Below are 18102 nucleotides of genomic sequence, written 5' to 3'. Positions count from 1 at the left end.
CCTACCTCCCACTGTTGGTTTTCATTGTTATTTTCCATTTCCTCTTCCTGTAATGTTTTGCCAAGGATTTTTTGAAGAGATGGTTTTCTAGCTGCAAATTCTTTTAACTTTTGTTTATCGTGGAAGGTTTTAATTTCATCTTCCATCCTGAAGCTTAATTTCGCCGGATACACGATTCTTGGTTGGAACCCATTTTCTTTCAGTGTTTGAAATATGTTATTCCAGGATCTTCTAGCTTTCAGAGTCTGTGTTGAGAGATCAGCAGTTATCCTGATTGGTTTACCCCTAAATGTAATCTGCTTCCTTTCTCTTGTAGCTTTTAAAATTCTCTCCTTATTCTGTATGTTGGGCATCTTCATTATAATGTGTCTAGGTGTGGATTTTGCACATTCGGCGTCCTGTATGCTTCTAGGATTTGGGATTCTGTCTCATTCTTCAAGTCTGGGAAGTTTTCTCGTATTATTTCATTGAATAGATTGTTTATTCCTTTGGTTTGGAGCTCTGTGCCTTCCTGTATCCCAATGACTCTTAAGTTTGGTCTTTTAATGTTATCCCATATTTCTTGGATGTTCTGCTCATGGTTTCTTAGCAGACTTGCTGAGCTGTCTATGTTGTTTTCAAGTTGAAATACTTTGTCTTCATTGTCTGATGTTCTATCTTCTATGTGATCTACTCTGCTGATAGTATTCTCAATTGAGTTTTTAAGTTGGTTTATTGCTTCCTGCATTTCTAGGATTTCTGTTTGTTTGTTTTTTATAACCTCTATCTCCCTGTATAATTGATCTTTTGCTTCCTGGATTTGTTTATGTAGTTCCTTGTCAAAGTGATCTTTCATTGTCTGATTTTGCTGTCTCATGTCTTCCTTGAGACTCCAGATCATCTGAAGCATGTATATCCTGAACTCTTTATCTGACATTCCATCTGTTGCAGCTATTACCTCTTCTAAAGTTGAGTTGACCTGCATTGCTTGTGGTCCTTTCTTTCCTTGTCTTTTCATACTGCTCGCGTTTCTTTCTGCTTGGTGAAACTGTTGTGTTTTTGAAATTTTCCCCCTATTTATTTATATTGCTCTTGTATAGTTGGAAAATCTCCCTTGCAGGGCGGGTAGTGGCTGTACTCCTCCTCTAATTAGGGTGATTTGTCTACCACGCTGGTTGGTCGCAGGTCTGCCCACCCTGCGGGCGCGGGTGGCGCCTCTGCTCTGCCCCCACTCCAATTGTGGTGACCGTGTGACGTGTCTACCACGCTGGCAGGCCTCTAGGCCTGTTTCGCCGGTGGGTCGCAGGTCTGCCTGCCTTGCGTGCTCGGGCGGCAGTTCTGCTCAGCCCCCACTCCAAATGGGGGTACCTGACTGCCTCTCCAACGGGTCGCTGGGCCTTTTCCGGACACAGGCAGAGGCTCTGCTCCACCCCCACTCCAACCAGTGTGACGTGACTGCCTCGGTGCTACGTGTCCACCACACTGGCAGGCTACCGGGCCTGTCCTGCCAGTGGGTCGCAGGTCTGCCTACCTTGCAAGCTCAGATGGCGGCTCTGCACAGCCCCTACTCCAAATGGGGTGACTTGGCTACCGCGCTGTCAGGTTGCTGGTCCTGTTCTAGGCGTGGGCGGCTACTCTCTTCGGCCCCAGCTGCAGTTGGGGTGACGTGATACCACGCCGGCGGGTCACTTGGCCTGCTCTGGGCGCAGGCGGTAGCTCCACTCTGCCCCCCTGGCCCCCACAGCACCCAGCAGGACCCGGACCGAGAAGCAGTCACCGCAGGTTCCCCAACCCTGGGCCAAAACTGTTCCGGGGGTCAGAACCCAGCCGCTTCGAGCTCGATGCACGCTCCACTAGGGGCTGGCTTCAATATGCAGTCTCCGCAGGTTCCCCAGCCCTGGGCCAAAGCAGCTGCAGGAACCAGAACCCGGCCGCTCAGAGCTCGGTGCACGCTTTTCTAGGAGCGAGCCCCAAGGAGTATTCTCCACAGGTTCTCTAGCCCTGAGCCTGAGCGATCTGTCTGTGAGACGCAGGCAAATGCCAGCCTGAAATCACCTGTTCCGTAGCTGAATGAGCTGAGATCAGTAGAAAACAGGGATGATTCCATCAGCTCTCCAAGATGGCGGCCGCTGTCCTCCTCCGTGGTCCGACCGGTGTCGAGAACCGAACTGGACCACTTCTCTCCTCCGTCTCAAAGCCAGAACTCAGCACTAAGCACGGCCATTATGCCGCTGGCAGTAGCCCCCAGAATCCGCATCGCTGCACCCCCGCTCCGGCACCTCGCCGCTTCCCAGCGTGCGCCGCAGACTCCAGCTGCCGGGCTATCCGCCGATCAGGCAATGCCTTAAATTTTTAAACAATTTTCTAGTGGTAAATAAATACTAATCAATTAACTAGACCTGAGTAAGTTTTATTCCAGAATTGTAGGATAGTTATTGAACATGATATTAATTTTTTTAATACACAATTACCAGACTAGATGTTAAAAGGGTATTTCTTTAATCTTTAAGACAGAGGAAAGATTGTGTAGTCACCATTTTAACCACTGGGGATGCAGCTGTTAATAAAAACAAAAGTTCTTTTCCTGAAAAAACTTAAGTAAAAGTTAAGTGTATGCATTTCTGACTTAATTATAAAAGTAGTTTAAAATTATAATTAATGGGCTGGGGTGTGGCTCAGTGGTAGAGTGCTCGCCTAGCATGCATGAGGCACTGGGTTTGATCCTCAGCACCACATAAATGTAAAATAAAGATATTATGTTCACCTAAAACTTAAGAATAAATATTTTAAAAAAATAATAATAAAATTATAATTTACATACTTCAGCCAGGAATGGTAATGCATCTTAGTAATCCAAAAGAATAATAATGATACTTTCTCCCATTCCTTTATTGCTTAACATTCAACCAACTTTTGAAAAATAGACAAGTTTTATTTTGTGAAATTTTCATTTCAATTTCTAATATATATGTGCTTTTTCTTGAATTGTGGTAAATGTGTTCTGTTCAAATTTTAACCTTTTATTTTTATATAATTATATACTTTGCATACTGGGAAGTGAACCCCAGGTGGCTCAAACATTGAGCCACATCCCCAGCCCTTTTTAATGTTTTATTTTGAGACTGGGTCTCACTAAGTTGCTGAGACTAGCTTTTTAACTCGTGATCCTCCTAAATGAGCCTCCTTAGTCACTGGGATTACAGGCATGCACCACCATGCCCAGAGTACAGGCTTCAAGAAACATTACAAGAATAGTACAAAGAGGTCCTGCTTTCTCCGGATTTTAACTTTTCCTCCATTTACTTTTTTTCTCCCTTCCTCTCCCATGCTCTGTATGAGCACAAAGCCATTTATAATAAAAAGACCATATCCTGTTTTCTGATTTGCCAATTCTGGTGTTTATATTTAGGTTCATGGGTGACAATATTTAGTCATCCTCACCTGTATCATTTCTTTCATACTTGTCTATCTTTTGTGGCTATTTACATACATATTCCTTTTTTGAAAGTTTTGAAAACTTCTTTTAGTGAATTCTCTTAGAACAAGTGGGTTTTTGCTTGCTTGTTTTTTGGGTTTTTTTTTTTTTTTTTGTATTTTTCTTTTTTATGCTATTTCACAATCTCCTGCCAACCTAATTTAGGATCAAGCCTAGAGGCACTTTACTAAGGCTATTCCTCTAACCCTCTTTACTTTAAGACAGGTTGTCACTAAATTGCAGTGATGGATCTTCAAGTTGCAGATCCTCCTGAGTAATTGGAGAGGTGTGCTGCCATGCCCAGTTATAATCTTTATTTCTTTCAACACAGGTTTTACTGTATTTGTTTCACTTGGTTGTACCATTAAGAGTAACTAAGACAAATGTTTCCCTAGTGTTTTAGTCAGCTTTTTCATTGCTGCAACCAAAAGACCTGACAAGAACAATTGTAGAGGAGAAAAAGTTTATTTGGACCTCACAGTTCCAGAGATTTCAGCCCATAGACTGAATTCAGGTATCCCTCAAAGGCCAATTCCATTGCTCTGGGACTGGTGAGGTAGAACATCATGGTGGAAGAGTGTGGTGGAGGAAAGCAGCTCAGGACATCATACCAGAAAGCAGAGAGGATAGAGAGAGACCTCCCCAACCATGGACAAAATATAAACACAAAAGGCATCTCCCCAATGTCTACCTCCTCCAGCTGCACCCTTCATGCCTACAGTCACCACCCACTAAATCCCTATTATGTCAAGACTCATAACCCAAATATTTTATCTCTAAACTTTCTTGCACCTGTGCTTTTGGGGGACACCTAATATTGAAACCATACACTATAGAAGTCAGTACTAATTCTTTAAATTGTGGTAAAATATACATAAAATTTATCGTGTAAAGGCTAGGATGTGGTTCAGTGATATAGCACTTGTCTTAAGCATGAGGCACAGGATTCATTCTTCGGTATCACAAAAATACAATCAAATGAACAACAACAACAAAAAAAAACCACTGTTTTTACTAGTGTTAAGTGTATTGGTCTGTGGCATTAAGTACATTCGTATTGTTATACAGCCATTCTTACCATCTGTCTCCAGAATTTTTTCATCTGCCCAAACAGAAATTCTGTAACCATTAAAGTTTTTACATTTCTCTCTCCCTATTAGTCTCTGGAAATTATTTCTATTCTTTTTCTAATGATAAAATATATATTTAAATGAAAATAACAATATAAAATAGCATTCATAGTACAGTTCTCCCTTGTCCGTAGAGGACATATTTTACAACCTATAGTTTTGATGCAGATCCTGAAACTGCAGAGAGTACTAAACCTGATGTATCATGTGCTTTTTCTATACATACATATGTATAATAAAGTTTAATATATAAATTAAGCACAATAAGAGATTAGCAATAAAAGATAAAATAGAGCAATTATTAAAATGTGCCCTTTCTTTATTAAATTGCAAACTTTCAGGTTTTCACTTAAAAGAAGTACTTCATGGCCTCTTTGGGGGATACCTGAATTGCCAGTATCACTGGTCTTACACTTTTAGTCCATTACTCGAACATACGCACTGATAGCTCAGTCAACCTGATAATCAGCCAACTACTGAGCAACTCCTGGGCAGGTAACATACAGCGCATGCATATGCTGGACAAAGGATGATTCATGTCCCAGGCAGGATAGAGTAGAACAGCATGAGATATCATCATACTACTCAGAACAGTGTGCCGCAGTCTGGCTGGGCACAATTCAGGAGCCACTTGTCAAAAGAAACTAACTTTATTTTTAGAACTACAAACGCCAAACAAAACAGCTCCTCAGGGAAAACCCCTCAGAGCCCAACTGCCACCACTGGCTTCCCACAAGCCTCTCACCCCCACACAACCCTCACCACCTCCCACAATCCTCCTGTTCTTGAGGCCGATTGGCTGGGTCGTGTGGGCGGAGCCAAAGAAGTCCCCCAATGAGCAGCTCCGTGGAGGAGCCAATCAGCTAGATGTTGCTGGGGCCGCTGTGAGCCAATCATCAGCTGGCAGTCTGAAGGGCAGGGAAACAGCCCAATGAACATCACCGCAGAGGAGCCAATCAGCTAGATGTTGCTGGGGCCGCTGTGAGCCAATCATCAGCTGGCAGTCTGAAGGGCAGGGAAACAGCCCAATGAACATCACCGCAGAGGAGCCAATCAGCTAGATGTTGCTGGGGCTGCTGTGAGCCAATCATCAGCTGGCAGCTGGAAGTTTGCTGGCAGCTGGAAGTTTGCTGGGGCCCCTTTGGCTGTGGCTCTCAACAACAGTGCATAATTTAAAACTTAGGAATCATTTATTTCTGGAATTTTCCATCTAATATTTTTCAGACCACCATTGACCAGTGGTACTGAACCCTTGAAATGCAAAACCATGAATAAGAAAGGACTACTATATAATATGTTGGGTCAAATTAGATTTAGGATACGACAATCTTTTTTGTTTGTGTTTGTGGTAGGATTTTTTAAAATTTTAAAATTCTAATTTGTTATATATGACAGCAGAATGCATTATAATTCATATTATACATAGAGCACATTTTTCGTATTTCTGGTTGTATACAAAATATATTCATACCATTCAAAGTCACTTCTATTTTCTGTCTGTATGCATTTGACTACTCTTTGGTATGAGGTAACTTATTGGTGAAATCATCGCATTCTAAAAATGGTATAGATATCATCGGGAGGAACTAATATGTAGTTACAGCCTTTAAAAGTTTTTTTTGTTGTTGTTTTGTTTTATTTTGCCACAGCTATGTTAAGAAATACACTTAGAGTCAGGCACATGCCTATAGTTCCAACTATTCAGGAGACAGAGGCAGGCAGGAGGGCCAGCCTGGGCAACAGAGTGAGACTGTGTCTCTTAACAAAGAATAATAAAGAAAAAAGCATAATAAATGAGTATAGAAATATACAAACAAAACTTTTAGAAAAGAAAGAAATACACTTTGTGTGACTCAAGTCAAACATCCATGTATTTGATATTTATCTGAATTAAAATTTCAACTAAATATCTGTACCCTATGTGATATCATTGTGATATTTTATTTTCATCTCTCCCTTCTGTGTTGATATTAATCCTGTTGCGTTCTGTGATCAGATTATCTACAAGATGGGCTGGAGTTGTGGCTCAGTGGTAGAGCACTTGCCTAGCATATGTGAGGGCACTAGGTTCAATTCTCAGCACCGCATATAAATAAATGAACAAAATAAAGGTCTATGAACATCTAAAAAATATTTTTAAAAAATTATCTACAAGTATACAGCTTTATTTATCTATAAACTTAGATGATAATAATACCTCCTGGAAATATTGTCATGAGTAAATGAATTAATGCATATACAATGCTAGAATGTGATAAATACTCAACAAATATTAATCTTTATTAATAGTATTATTGTTAGTGTTTCTCTTCTTTATCAATGTCACATGCATCCAGCTATGAACAACAACAAAAAAATAATTTTGCTTTCTCCTTTACCCATTTTTCCAAAGAAAAAGAAGGGGTGCGGGGGGGGGGAAGCTAAGGCAAATAGATAAATGCCCCAAAAGCATTAAAGAACAATTCACAAGAAGAAACATAACAAGAAATTTTTCTGCTGTCTTAAGTTTGTGATAGATTAGGTAAGAAGAGATGCATCTACAAAGAGGCAATAGAATTTTTAAATGCCTTAATGATTAGAATAGGGAATCGGATGTGTTTAAAAGTCTTAAGACCAGACCAGAGTGGTAGGGCATGTTTGTAACACCAGTCCAGATTCAGTTGAAAGAAATGATACTATGTTATTTTAAGTAAACCAGGGATTTAATACTGGAAATGTATGATTGCAGAGTAATTTGGAAGGGCTGAAACAGCAGCCTTAATCCAGGTTTATAGGACTAGATCCTTCCTCAGAATGGCCCACTAACCGAGCTCTGTGCTCTAATCAGAAAGGTGGAGAATTTGGAAAGCCACTGTGGAGCTCTTCTTAACTCGGGACATTCTGTGTTAGCTGTAATCCAGTAATTAGGAATGACACTTGCCTCAATTTGCCTCTGAGCCTCATACACTTAATAGTACCAGCTCAAGATGGATGCCTTCCTCCTTTTCTGTCTTAACAAAACTAGTAACTAGTTGATGGAAAGCTACTGTGTGTAGGTATACATGGGCTCATGCCCGTGCACGAAGCCTCCATTCCATACTTGCCCACTGAAAACAGAAGCAGCTGCGAGACAATGTTGTCTGCACTTCCACCCTCCAAGTCTCAAATCAATGTTTCTGATTGGCTAAACCTTAATTACAACTGCCACCTCATAGTAAGGGAACCTCAGAAAGTTGGTTCTTAGCTTTCTTGTATTAGTTGTGTGAAAAATAGAAAGTCTGGTGGTTCATTTTTCAGAATCTAGTATTCAGCCTTAATTGGATCCAATTGTAGCCCTTCCCTTTTACCTGCCCTAATTAGAAAATTAGCCAATCACATAGCTTGTAACCCTGAACTCCTCTAATCAGAGTGAAGGGCCGAGCTGCTTTAGATTAAAGCAGGCAAACTACTTGCCCACGCGCAGTTGCTAGGCAGATTATTATAGCCTGCCCTCCTGTGTTTGTTTTCTTGCGGCACCTTGTTATTTCTTTTTCTTTTTAAAAAAATTTGTGTAGGCATTGAGGGGCCTTTATTTTCTTCATTTATTGATATGTGGTGCTGAGAATCGAACCCAGTGCCTCACACATGCTAGGCAAGTGCTCTACCACTGGGCCACAACTCTAGCTCCCACCTTGTTATTTCTAACAGTAGCACAAAAAGGAATATAAAAAAGAATGAACATGGTTTCAGTTAGACGTTGGTGTGTAATAAAGCAAAACCTAGTGGCTTAAAAACATTATTTCTCTTAATTTTCTGAGATGACTGTGTGATCTTGTTCCAGAGTCACTCTTGGAGCTAAATTTAGTTGAAAGCTCATGAGGGTACCCCATTGTCCTGTACCTGGATTAAGTGATGTCTCATTTTCAAGGGTTCTACACATGGCATTTTTTTCCTGGATAGTCTGAGCTTCCTAACTGTATAGTAGTCAAATTCCCAAATAAGAGCTGTAGCTTCAATATGTTAATATTTATCAGGTCTCTCCTTACATCAAGCTTGCTGATGTCTTTGTCAAAATATATCATATAGCTAAACCCAGAGTCATTGCTGGGAAGATTACAAAAAGTATAAATATTAGGAAGGATTGTATAGTCGTTAGCTTCCAAGGTGGCCCTGAATGATCCTCATTTCCTTATATCCACTCCTTTGTGTAGTCTTCTTCACTTTTTAAAAAAATATTTATTTTTCAATTGTAGTTGGACACAATACCTTTATTTTACTTATTTATTTTTATGTGGTGCTGAGGATCAAATCCAGGGCCTCACACGTGCTAGGCGAGCGCTCTACCGCTGAGCCACGACGTCAGCCCTTCTTCAACACTTAATAGGGTTGACCTGAGTAAATTAGTAGACTTGGAAATGACAGTGTATATTTCTTGAGATTAGGCCATAAAAGTTTTTTCGGTAACTCCCATTTCTATAACAGAAGCGGAACATCCTTAATTATGGAACTTAGATGTACTGCTTGCCCTTTTCACTTCATTTCTCAACCCCCACTAACCTAACTGCCTCAGAATTCTTGGTAAGATTAATGTCTCTAATGACTTGAATGTCCTACTGATTTGGGTTTGATGGATCTAACTGACTATGTATTAACCAAAGAAGTATTTTCATGAAATTCAAATCTGATTATATTATGTTATTACTTAAAACAGTTCAATGGCTTTTCTTGCCTTGGAGATAGGATTTTCATGTTCTCTCCTTGAAATTTATGGTAACTTATGAGGATTTAAACTCTGATCCTTAGTTTACTCATCTATAAATGAGTTTTATTTTGTTGGTTGAAGTTAAATAAATGCTGTCTGTAGAAAGGATTTTTTTTAAAAAAAAGACTGAGTGAGTGAGAGAGAGAGAGAGAGAATTTTAATATTTATTTTTTAGTTCTCGGCGGACACAACATCTTTGTATGTGGTGCTGAGGATGGAACCCGGGCCGCACGCATGCCAGGCGAGCAGGCTACCGCTTGAGCCACATCCTCAGCCCTAGAAAGGATTTTTATAAGACAATTTCAGGTGACTATTAGTATGCTTGTTAGGATAATATTTGATCTCTAGGATTATTTTTGATCTCCACACATCTCCTTTTTAAAATTTATTCTACATTATTCTTTCTTCCAATCAGATAATGATCTGTACTGAAATATTAGTGGATAAGTAAGATGTTGTAAAGGTCGGGTGAGCGTCAGAGGAAGAGACCACCAAGAGACTGTCTCATGCAACAGCAAAGGGTTTATTGGGGCTCCAGCATGCTGGGGCTCAGAGCTCACTTGAATAGAGCAGAGAGCCCTGGGAACAGCTTAAGCAGAGCTTATATACTTTCCTTGGAGAGGGCAGGGACTTCACATACAGCATAGCCCATCATTGCACGGTTTCTGGGAGGGCAACCAGATGATCAGGGGAGATTTCAGTATACATTTAGTGGGCATTTCCAGGAGTTGTTTTCAACTTCTACATGAGTTTCAGGTTCCAGGAAAACAGAACTTAATTCTTACATTCTTAACCTTTTCAATGTAAGACTCTCAGGGATTTGTATACTTTAAAAGTGGATTCTTATTAACTAGTAACTGCATTTCTAAACCCAAATAAGAAGCTGTAACAGAAAAGTGGCAGAGAGGGGCTTGATAATGATAACCAGAGTAGTTTATATACTTACCTGTACATTGTTGTCTAGCTTTAAACTTTTACCAGTAAAGCCATCTGGCATTGGAGATTTCACTGTGGAAAGATTTGTTGTTGTTTTTGTTTTTAATTTCAGATTCCCTTTATTTTCATAGAACAGGAATATTCAGCTGTATTTCATGTGAAAGGGTTTTCTTTTGATTTATTCTTGCTAGAGGTCTGTCACTTTTCTTAGTTTTTGGCAACAGTTTTGGGCATTCTTGGTTTTTTTCCTTTTGTACAGTAGTTTTCTAATTCATCTGATGTTGGCTTTTCCCTTGATTTCCTCTCCCCTTCCTCCTTTTTTTCTTTTAATTTAATATGCTATTTTTATCACTTCTTGATATGAAACTATAGGTTATTAACTTTATTCTTTCTTTTATAGTAATATATTTAAGCTTATCAGTTTCCCTTAAGTCTAGCTTTACTGCATCCCATGAGTTTTGATAATTTATATTTTCTTTATCATTCAGTTAAAAATATTTTCTAATTTCCAATATGATCCCTCTTTTGATCAATTGAACTTCCCTAAATATTTAAGGAACCAGTCTTACTACTAAAATTTTTATAACATAGGAAAAATTTGTTTCAACCCAGTAGAACCTTAATACTAAAACCTGGCAAGGTTGTCTTAAGAAGCTATAAAACAAAAAATTTAAAAAATTTGTGCTTCTCCACAGACACATACACACACACACCAAAAAAAAAAAAAAAAAAAGAAGCAGCAGCAGCAGCTACAACCAGCTTGAGTCGTAGAGCTCTTACCTAGCACATGTGAAACATTGAGTTTGGTCCTCAGCACCACATAAAAATAAATAAATAAAACTGTTTTTTTTTTAAAGCTACAAATCAATTTCACGTATACCACTTGAAAGAAATTGAAACAGTGTAATAGCAAATCAAAAAACAATATATAAAACTGTTATGACCACATTGACTTTATTTTAGGAATTCAAACTTGAGCTGGACTTAGACTTTACAAATATAAGCTAGGATTAAAATTAGAAAATCAGCAGGATTTAGTATATTAACAGAATTTGATGAGAAAATACCATTTCAATAGATGCTCCATATTGTGACAAAATTCAACACATATTCATGATTAAAAGTCTTGACAATATAGAAATATTGCAGCATTAATATTTGACAGTGATAACAGTTTAGGTAAAATATGGCTAATAGTGCTTATTTTCTAAGGTTGGGAAATTAGGGATTTTTCTTTATTTTTCAATTTTTTTGAAGGGTTTTTTGTTTTTTTGAGAGAGAGAGAGAGAGAATTTTTTAATATTTATTTTTCAGTTATCGGCGGACACAACATCTTTGTTTGTATGTGGTGCTGAGGATCGAACCCGGGCCGCACGCATGCCAGGCGAGCGAGCTACCGCTTGATCCACATCCCCAGCCCTTTCTTTTCAATTATATTTGCATTTTATAGTGATTCTCAAATGTGCATTTGTGGGGCTGGGAATATAGCACAGTGGTATAGTGCTTGCCTAGTATACACAAAGCCCTAGGTTTGATCTCCACCTAGTGTTGAGAGCCACAGCCAAAGGGGCCCCAGCAAACTTCCAGCTGCCAGCAACCAGCTGCCAGCTGATGATTGGCTCACAGCGGCCCCAGCAACATCTAGCTGATTGGCTCCTCTGCGGTGATGTTCATTGGGCTGTTTCCCTGCCCTTCAGACTGCAGGCTGATGATTGGCTCACAGCAGCCCCAGCAACATCTAGCTGATTGGCTCCTCTGCGGTGATGTTCATTGGGCTGTTTCCCTGCCCTTCAGACTGCCAGCTGATGATTGGCTCACAGCGGCCCCAGCAACATCTAGCTGATTGGCTCCTCCACGGAGCTGCTCATTGGGGGACTTCTTTGGCTCCGCCCACACGACCCAGCCAATCGGCCTCAAGAACAGGAGGATTGTGGGAGGTGGTGAGGGTTGTGTGGGGGTGAGAGGCTTGTGGGAAGCCAGTGGTGGCAGTTGGGCTCTGAGGGGTTTTCCCTGAGGAGCTGTTTTGTTTGGCGTTTGTAGTTCTAAAAATAAAGTTAGTTTCTTTTGACAAGTGGCTCCTGAATTGTGCCCAGCCAGACTGCGGCAACCTAGTACCTCAAAAAATTGTAAATATAAAAATTAAATAAAATGTGCATTTGTTAATTTTATAGGCATGAATAGCAACAGTGGTTTATTTATAATTAAAACTACTAATCAGAAGTACAACTATATGAGAACATTTAAACATGGATTTTTGTTAAGTACAAAACCTATTAAAGCGTCAAATGAAAGAGCAGTTGTAAGGAACCTACATACAAGGCAGCTTTGATTCTAAAACACAAAAGAGCTATGGGGTGGTGCACACCTGTAATCCCAGCATCTTAGGAGGCTGCGTCAGGAGGATCGTGAGTTCAAAGCCAGCCTCAGCAAAAAGCAAGACCCTGTCTTTAAATAAAATATAAAGTAGGGCTGGGGATGTGGCTCAGTGGTTTAGTGCCCCTGAGTTCAATCCCAGTACCCCAAAAATAAAATAAATAAAATACAAAAGAAATATATCTGATGTTGCCAAATATGAAACCAATTTACTTGTGAATATAGGGCCAAGAACCTTTCACCTGTTTTTGATATAAAATGAATAAGGTACTGGGCACAGTGGACATGCCTTCAATCCCAACAACTCAGGAGGCTGAAGCAGGAGGATCTCAAGATCAAGATCAGCCTCTGCAACTCAATGAGACCCTGTCTCAATTAAAAAAAGGACTGCAGATGTAGGTCAGTGATAAAGCACCCTGGTTTCAATCCCTAGTACTGATCAAATAAACAAAAAAAAGAATAAGGAAAAATATATACTTGGGAGGCTGAGAGAGGAGGATCCCTTCAGCTCAGGAGTTCAGGGCCAACTTGGACAACATAAAGAGACCCTGTGTCAGCACCACATAAAAATAAATAAATAAATAGATAGATAGTTTTTTTGTTTTTAAACTACAAATCAGGGGTGGGGTTGTGGCTCAGTGGTAGAGTGCTCATCTGATACGTGTGAGGCCCTGGGCTCAATCCTTAGCACCACATAAAAATAAAGGTATCGTGTCCAACTACAACTAAAAAAAAAAGTTACAAATCAATTTCTTTCACTTATACCACTTCAAAAAAATTGAAACAATGTAATGACCAGGTTGAAAATTGACTTTATTTTATGAATGCAAACTTGGGCTGAACTTAGACTTTATGAATGTGAAAACAAATTAAATAAAGCAAATAATCAGTTTTAAGTTTTTCAAAAATCTGGTGCTGATATCAATACTACCTATGAGTAATCCAAATGTTGAAACTTTTTAGTCTCTTTGCAACTAGCCATTTTTTATTTATCATCTTTCCCCAAAATTCTTTAGGTTTACAAATTTATTTTAAACCTTCTTGTGATAATTGACAGCTAGTTTGTCTTGTGTTATAATGACTTTTTAAAAATAAGCATCTCCAATATAATGCTAAGTGATGTTAGCCAATCCCAATAAACCAAATGCCGAATGTTTTCTCTGATATAAGGAGGCTGATTAATAGTGGGGTTGTGGGGGGGGGCATGAGAAGATTACAAGAACTCTAGATAGGGCAAAGGGTTGGGCACAGGGGTAGAAATGAGGGTGGAATGAGATAGACATCATTAACCTAAGAATATGTGTGAATATACTTTGTATATAGCCAGAGATATGAAAAATAGTAATCTATATGTGTAATATGGATTGTAATGCATTCTGTTGCCATAAATAACAAATTAGAATAAAAATTTTTTAAAAAATGCATCTCCTATTGGTTATTACGTACCATGAATTGATTACTTTTCTTTTGTGTATTTTTATAGATGGTAGTCAAGACCTTTATGGATATGGATCAGGACTCAGAAGATGAAAAACAGCAGTATCTCCCGCTAGCCTTGCATCTTGCATCTGAATTCTTCCTCAGGAACCCTAATAAAGATGTGCGTCTCCTTGTAGCATGTTGTTTGGCAGACATATTTCGGATCTATGCCCCAGAAGCTCCATATACTTCCCACGATAAACTTAAGGTAAATACAATTTTTGCAAAATAATTTCACTTTTATTTTTATTGTAGTTTACTCTTATCAACGAGTTTCACATTATTCTTGCATTGAAAAATTATATCATAACTTGTAAAACCAATTAGTTGTTCAATTAATATATATTGAGTATCTACAAAAATGACTGTTATTTTTATGAAGCATTGAAACATAAAACCTGTACTTGTGAATTCATATTTAGCCTTCAGGTTAATCTGCCACAAATCCCAGAGGGCTATGTTTATTGAATAAATAGCAGATCAATGATAATTTTAAAAACGATAGTATACCAGAATTTACACATTCAAATAACTTCTTGCTTACAGTTATTCAGCATGCACAACTGTATGCTTGTTGTCAGGTGTGGTTGTACACTCTTATAATCTCAGTGGCTCAGGAGTTTGAGGCAGGAGGACTACTAGTTTGAGGCCAGCCTGGGCAACTTAATAAGCGTCTGTCTCAAAATTAAAAATATAAAGGGATGGGGATGTAGGTCAGTGGTAAAGTACCCCTTTGTTCAAGTACTGGAGGGGGACTATATGATCATCTTGATGGTTCTACCTTCATTGAAAATGTTTTAGAAAGTCTTCTTAAATTGATTTCCTGTGCTGATTTATATCATTCAAATAATTTTATTCTTGGCAAATTTTAATTCTCTGGACTGCTTTGTTCTAAATGCCTCCCTCCCCATCCATGGTTTCTCTTTCCACAGTTTTTCAGCTATGTCAACCATGATCCAAAAATATTAAATGGAATGTGGCTCAGTGAGAACATTTGCCTAGTATGCATGAAGCTGTGGGCTCAATCTCTGGTACATAAAATAAAATAACTAGAAAATTCCAGAAATAAACAATTCACAAGTTTCATAGTTCACACCATTTTGAGTGGCATAATGAAATATTGCACTATCCTGATTCATCCCTCCTGAGACATGAATCATGCCTTTCCCAGAGTATTCACACTATATATGTTCAGATCAACTGTGGCAGGTATCTTAGTGCTTGTATTCGAGTAACTCTTATTTTACTTAATAATGGCTTCAAAGTACAAACTTTTATGTTGTTTTGACTGTTTCATTATTAGTTTTTGTTATTCTCTTACTGTGCCTAATTTATAAATTAAACTTTATCATTGGTATGTATATGTAGGGAAAAAAAATAGTTCCATATTATCTGTAGTCTCAGGCATCCACTGGTGATCTTGGAATACATCCCCTCTGGATAAGGGGTGATTACAACAGTACAAAAATCATTTTGTGCCATATTGATACTAAAATTTTAAGTTAAACTGTATAAAGAAAGTTTATTAAGAAATGGAACACTATCACTGGGTGTGGTGGCACACATCTGTATTTCCAGCACCTTGAGAGACTGACACAGGAAGATCACAGGTTCAAAGCCAGCACTAGCAACTTAGCAAGGCTCTAAGCGACTTACCAAGACTCTGCCTAAAAACAAAAAAGAAAACAGGCTGGGGATGTGGCTTAGTAGATAACCTCCCTTGGATTTGATTCCTGGTACAAAAAAGGAACATTATCAACCCTTAGACCAATAATCTATGGCCTATATTTCTTAAAACTTTGTAGTTGAACATCATATTCAAAACTGATGTAAATTCCTGTTTACATGTAGGAAAGAATAATGGAAAAACTAATTCAGTTCCTTAAAAATGATGATAATTTTCCATGTTGCAAGGTGAGGATAGTTAATGGAGCGGAAGTGCTAGAGTAGAAGGCAATAAGATATAGAATGTATATAGAAAGGTATTATTTTGTTTGACTTCCTCTTTTCCAATCATTTTAAATAATGGACTAGGTCAATCCCAAGATATTTGGCCAGAGAATTATTTTATTGTAGTTTGTAACAGTTAATATATATACAGACTTTGTATGTTGTCAAAGAATGATAAGAATTTGTGTCTAATATATTTTATTATTTTTTTAACAGGACATATTTTTGTTTATTACCAGACAATTAAAAGGTTTGGAGGATACAAAGAGTCCGCAGTTTAATAGATACTTTTATTTATTGGAGGTAAAATATAATACTTTATTTAATATATATGAAATTATTTCACATAGTTGAAAATTCTTTCTGGTAACTTTATAATGTAAATCAAGAATTTTTTGTTTTATACAAAGCCCAGTTAATAAAATGCCTTCCTCATTTCATAAGGAAAATCTAATCTTTTTATTATTCCTTATAACCTGAAAAGATAATTATACTGGAAAAAGGTATTAGATGCTTTGAAACACTACCTCTTGTTTTAACTTTTCTGGTTTTACTCTTTTCTAATCTAAAAATGGATTTTCACTGCTCCTTAAATTTTATTTATTTATATGTGTCTACCAACCCCTAAATATTCACTGTTTTTCAATTTGAGAAAATTGATGCCATTAGGTATATGTCTTTTTAAAGATCAGAGTGAATGACTAATATAACTTACAAGTTTATGTTGAATCTTATAGGGTTTAATATAGATTAATATTTCTAAAATTAAATTTTACTAATGAGTTTTTGTGTAATCATTCTGTACATATGTAATAAATTTATTTATTTATTTATTTAAGAATTTAGCTTGGGTTAAATCATATAACATCTGCTTTGAATTGGAAGATTGCAATGAAATTTTTATCCAGCTTTTTAGGACTCTCTTCTCTGTGATAAAGTAAGTTTTTTGAAAAACATATCTACTTATCTTTTTCTTGCTGTTTATTGAAGTGTCGTGTATCTATGTGGATAAGAATTTTTTAGAATTATAAGGAATTGTTTTCTTTAGCAAAGTTAATATGAATCATAAAATAAACAATTTTGTTGCCTGAAAACTGTCTTTGCCATTATAGTGCCATTTTAAATTTATGGTGTGGATTTATTGGTTGACTCCTCTGTGCCTCATTCACTCTGTGCTGGGACAGTAGAGAAATATAAAGCAGAGTGTTTGATTTAAAGAATCTTATTTTCAATGGAGGCAACAGCCTGTAGTTGTAAAGCAAATGGTATGAGACCTTAAACAATACAGTGCTATATTATAAGATTGTATAAGTGTATGTACCATTAGTGCTGGGAGGCATAATAGTTCAGTTCTTAAGAACACCAACTTTGGTGTCTTATTTTGGGTCTGGGGATATAGCTCTGTTGGTAGAGTGCTTGCCTCACGTGCAGAAGGCCCTGGATTCAATCCCCAGCACTGCTACACACACACACACAAACACAAACACACACACATGTGTGTCTTATTTTAGAGCTAGGAAAAAAAAATCCTAAACATTGCCTAAATCAGCTCTTTTTTTATAGAAATAGGGGAACAACTAATTTAGAGGTAATGTGATAACTTGCCCTTGTACAAATTTTTGGACACAAGAGCCCAAACTCTGATTGCAGTCCAGTTTTTATTGTTCGTTTGTTTTTTAAATAGTAAACCAAGCATCATTATAAGATGTGTTCTAAAGCATTACATTGCATGAAACATAACATATCTCACATAAGTTATAAATTTTCTAGAGTCCACATTGAGAAAGGTAGAAAGAAGCAGGCGAGATTCATTTTAATAACACATTTTATTTATCACATTGTATCCAAAAGGATTATCCTTTCAATATTTGGTTCTATTCATACTTCAGATATCCAATAGCTATATGTGGCTAATGGCTTTCATACTGGCAACATTTTATTCTGGAGTTTTCTGTAAACTTCTGTGACTAGTAAATCACTTTTTCCCTTTCCTTTGATAGAATGTATAATTAGATAACATCTATAATAAACAGGAGAGGACCAAATCCGCTTGGTCTAGA

At 37.8% G+C, this 18102-nt stretch overlaps 1 protein-coding gene across 5 annotated transcripts in view; it reads left to right on the top strand.

The window, feature by feature from the left end:
* Window positions 1–18102, top strand: part of PDS5A (PDS5 cohesin associated factor A) — a 152586-nt gene that overhangs the window by 45082 nt on the left and 89402 nt on the right. For all 5 annotated transcript variants that reach the window (XR_014023163.1, XM_081302951.1, XM_081302953.1 and 2 more), the window contains exons 3-5: window positions 14097–14300; window positions 16259–16345; window positions 16882–16979. Coding sequence is in view for 4 of the 5 variants with exons in the window: in XM_081302951.1 (XP_081159077.1) it covers window positions 14097–14300; window positions 16259–16345; window positions 16882–16979 (389 nt within the window). In the remaining variant the exon portion in view is untranslated. The remainder of the gene's footprint in view (window positions 1–14096; window positions 14301–16258; window positions 16346–16881; window positions 16980–18102) is intronic.

The sequence above is a fragment of the Spermophilus citellus genome, assembly GCF_964194105.1.
Source record: "Spermophilus citellus genome assembly, chromosome: 8".
In the NCBI taxonomy this organism is placed as follows: domain Eukaryota; kingdom Metazoa; phylum Chordata; class Mammalia; order Rodentia; family Sciuridae; genus Spermophilus; species Spermophilus citellus.
Note: the sequence above shows the minus strand (reverse complement) of the source record. Positions and strands in the feature narration are given on the sequence as shown.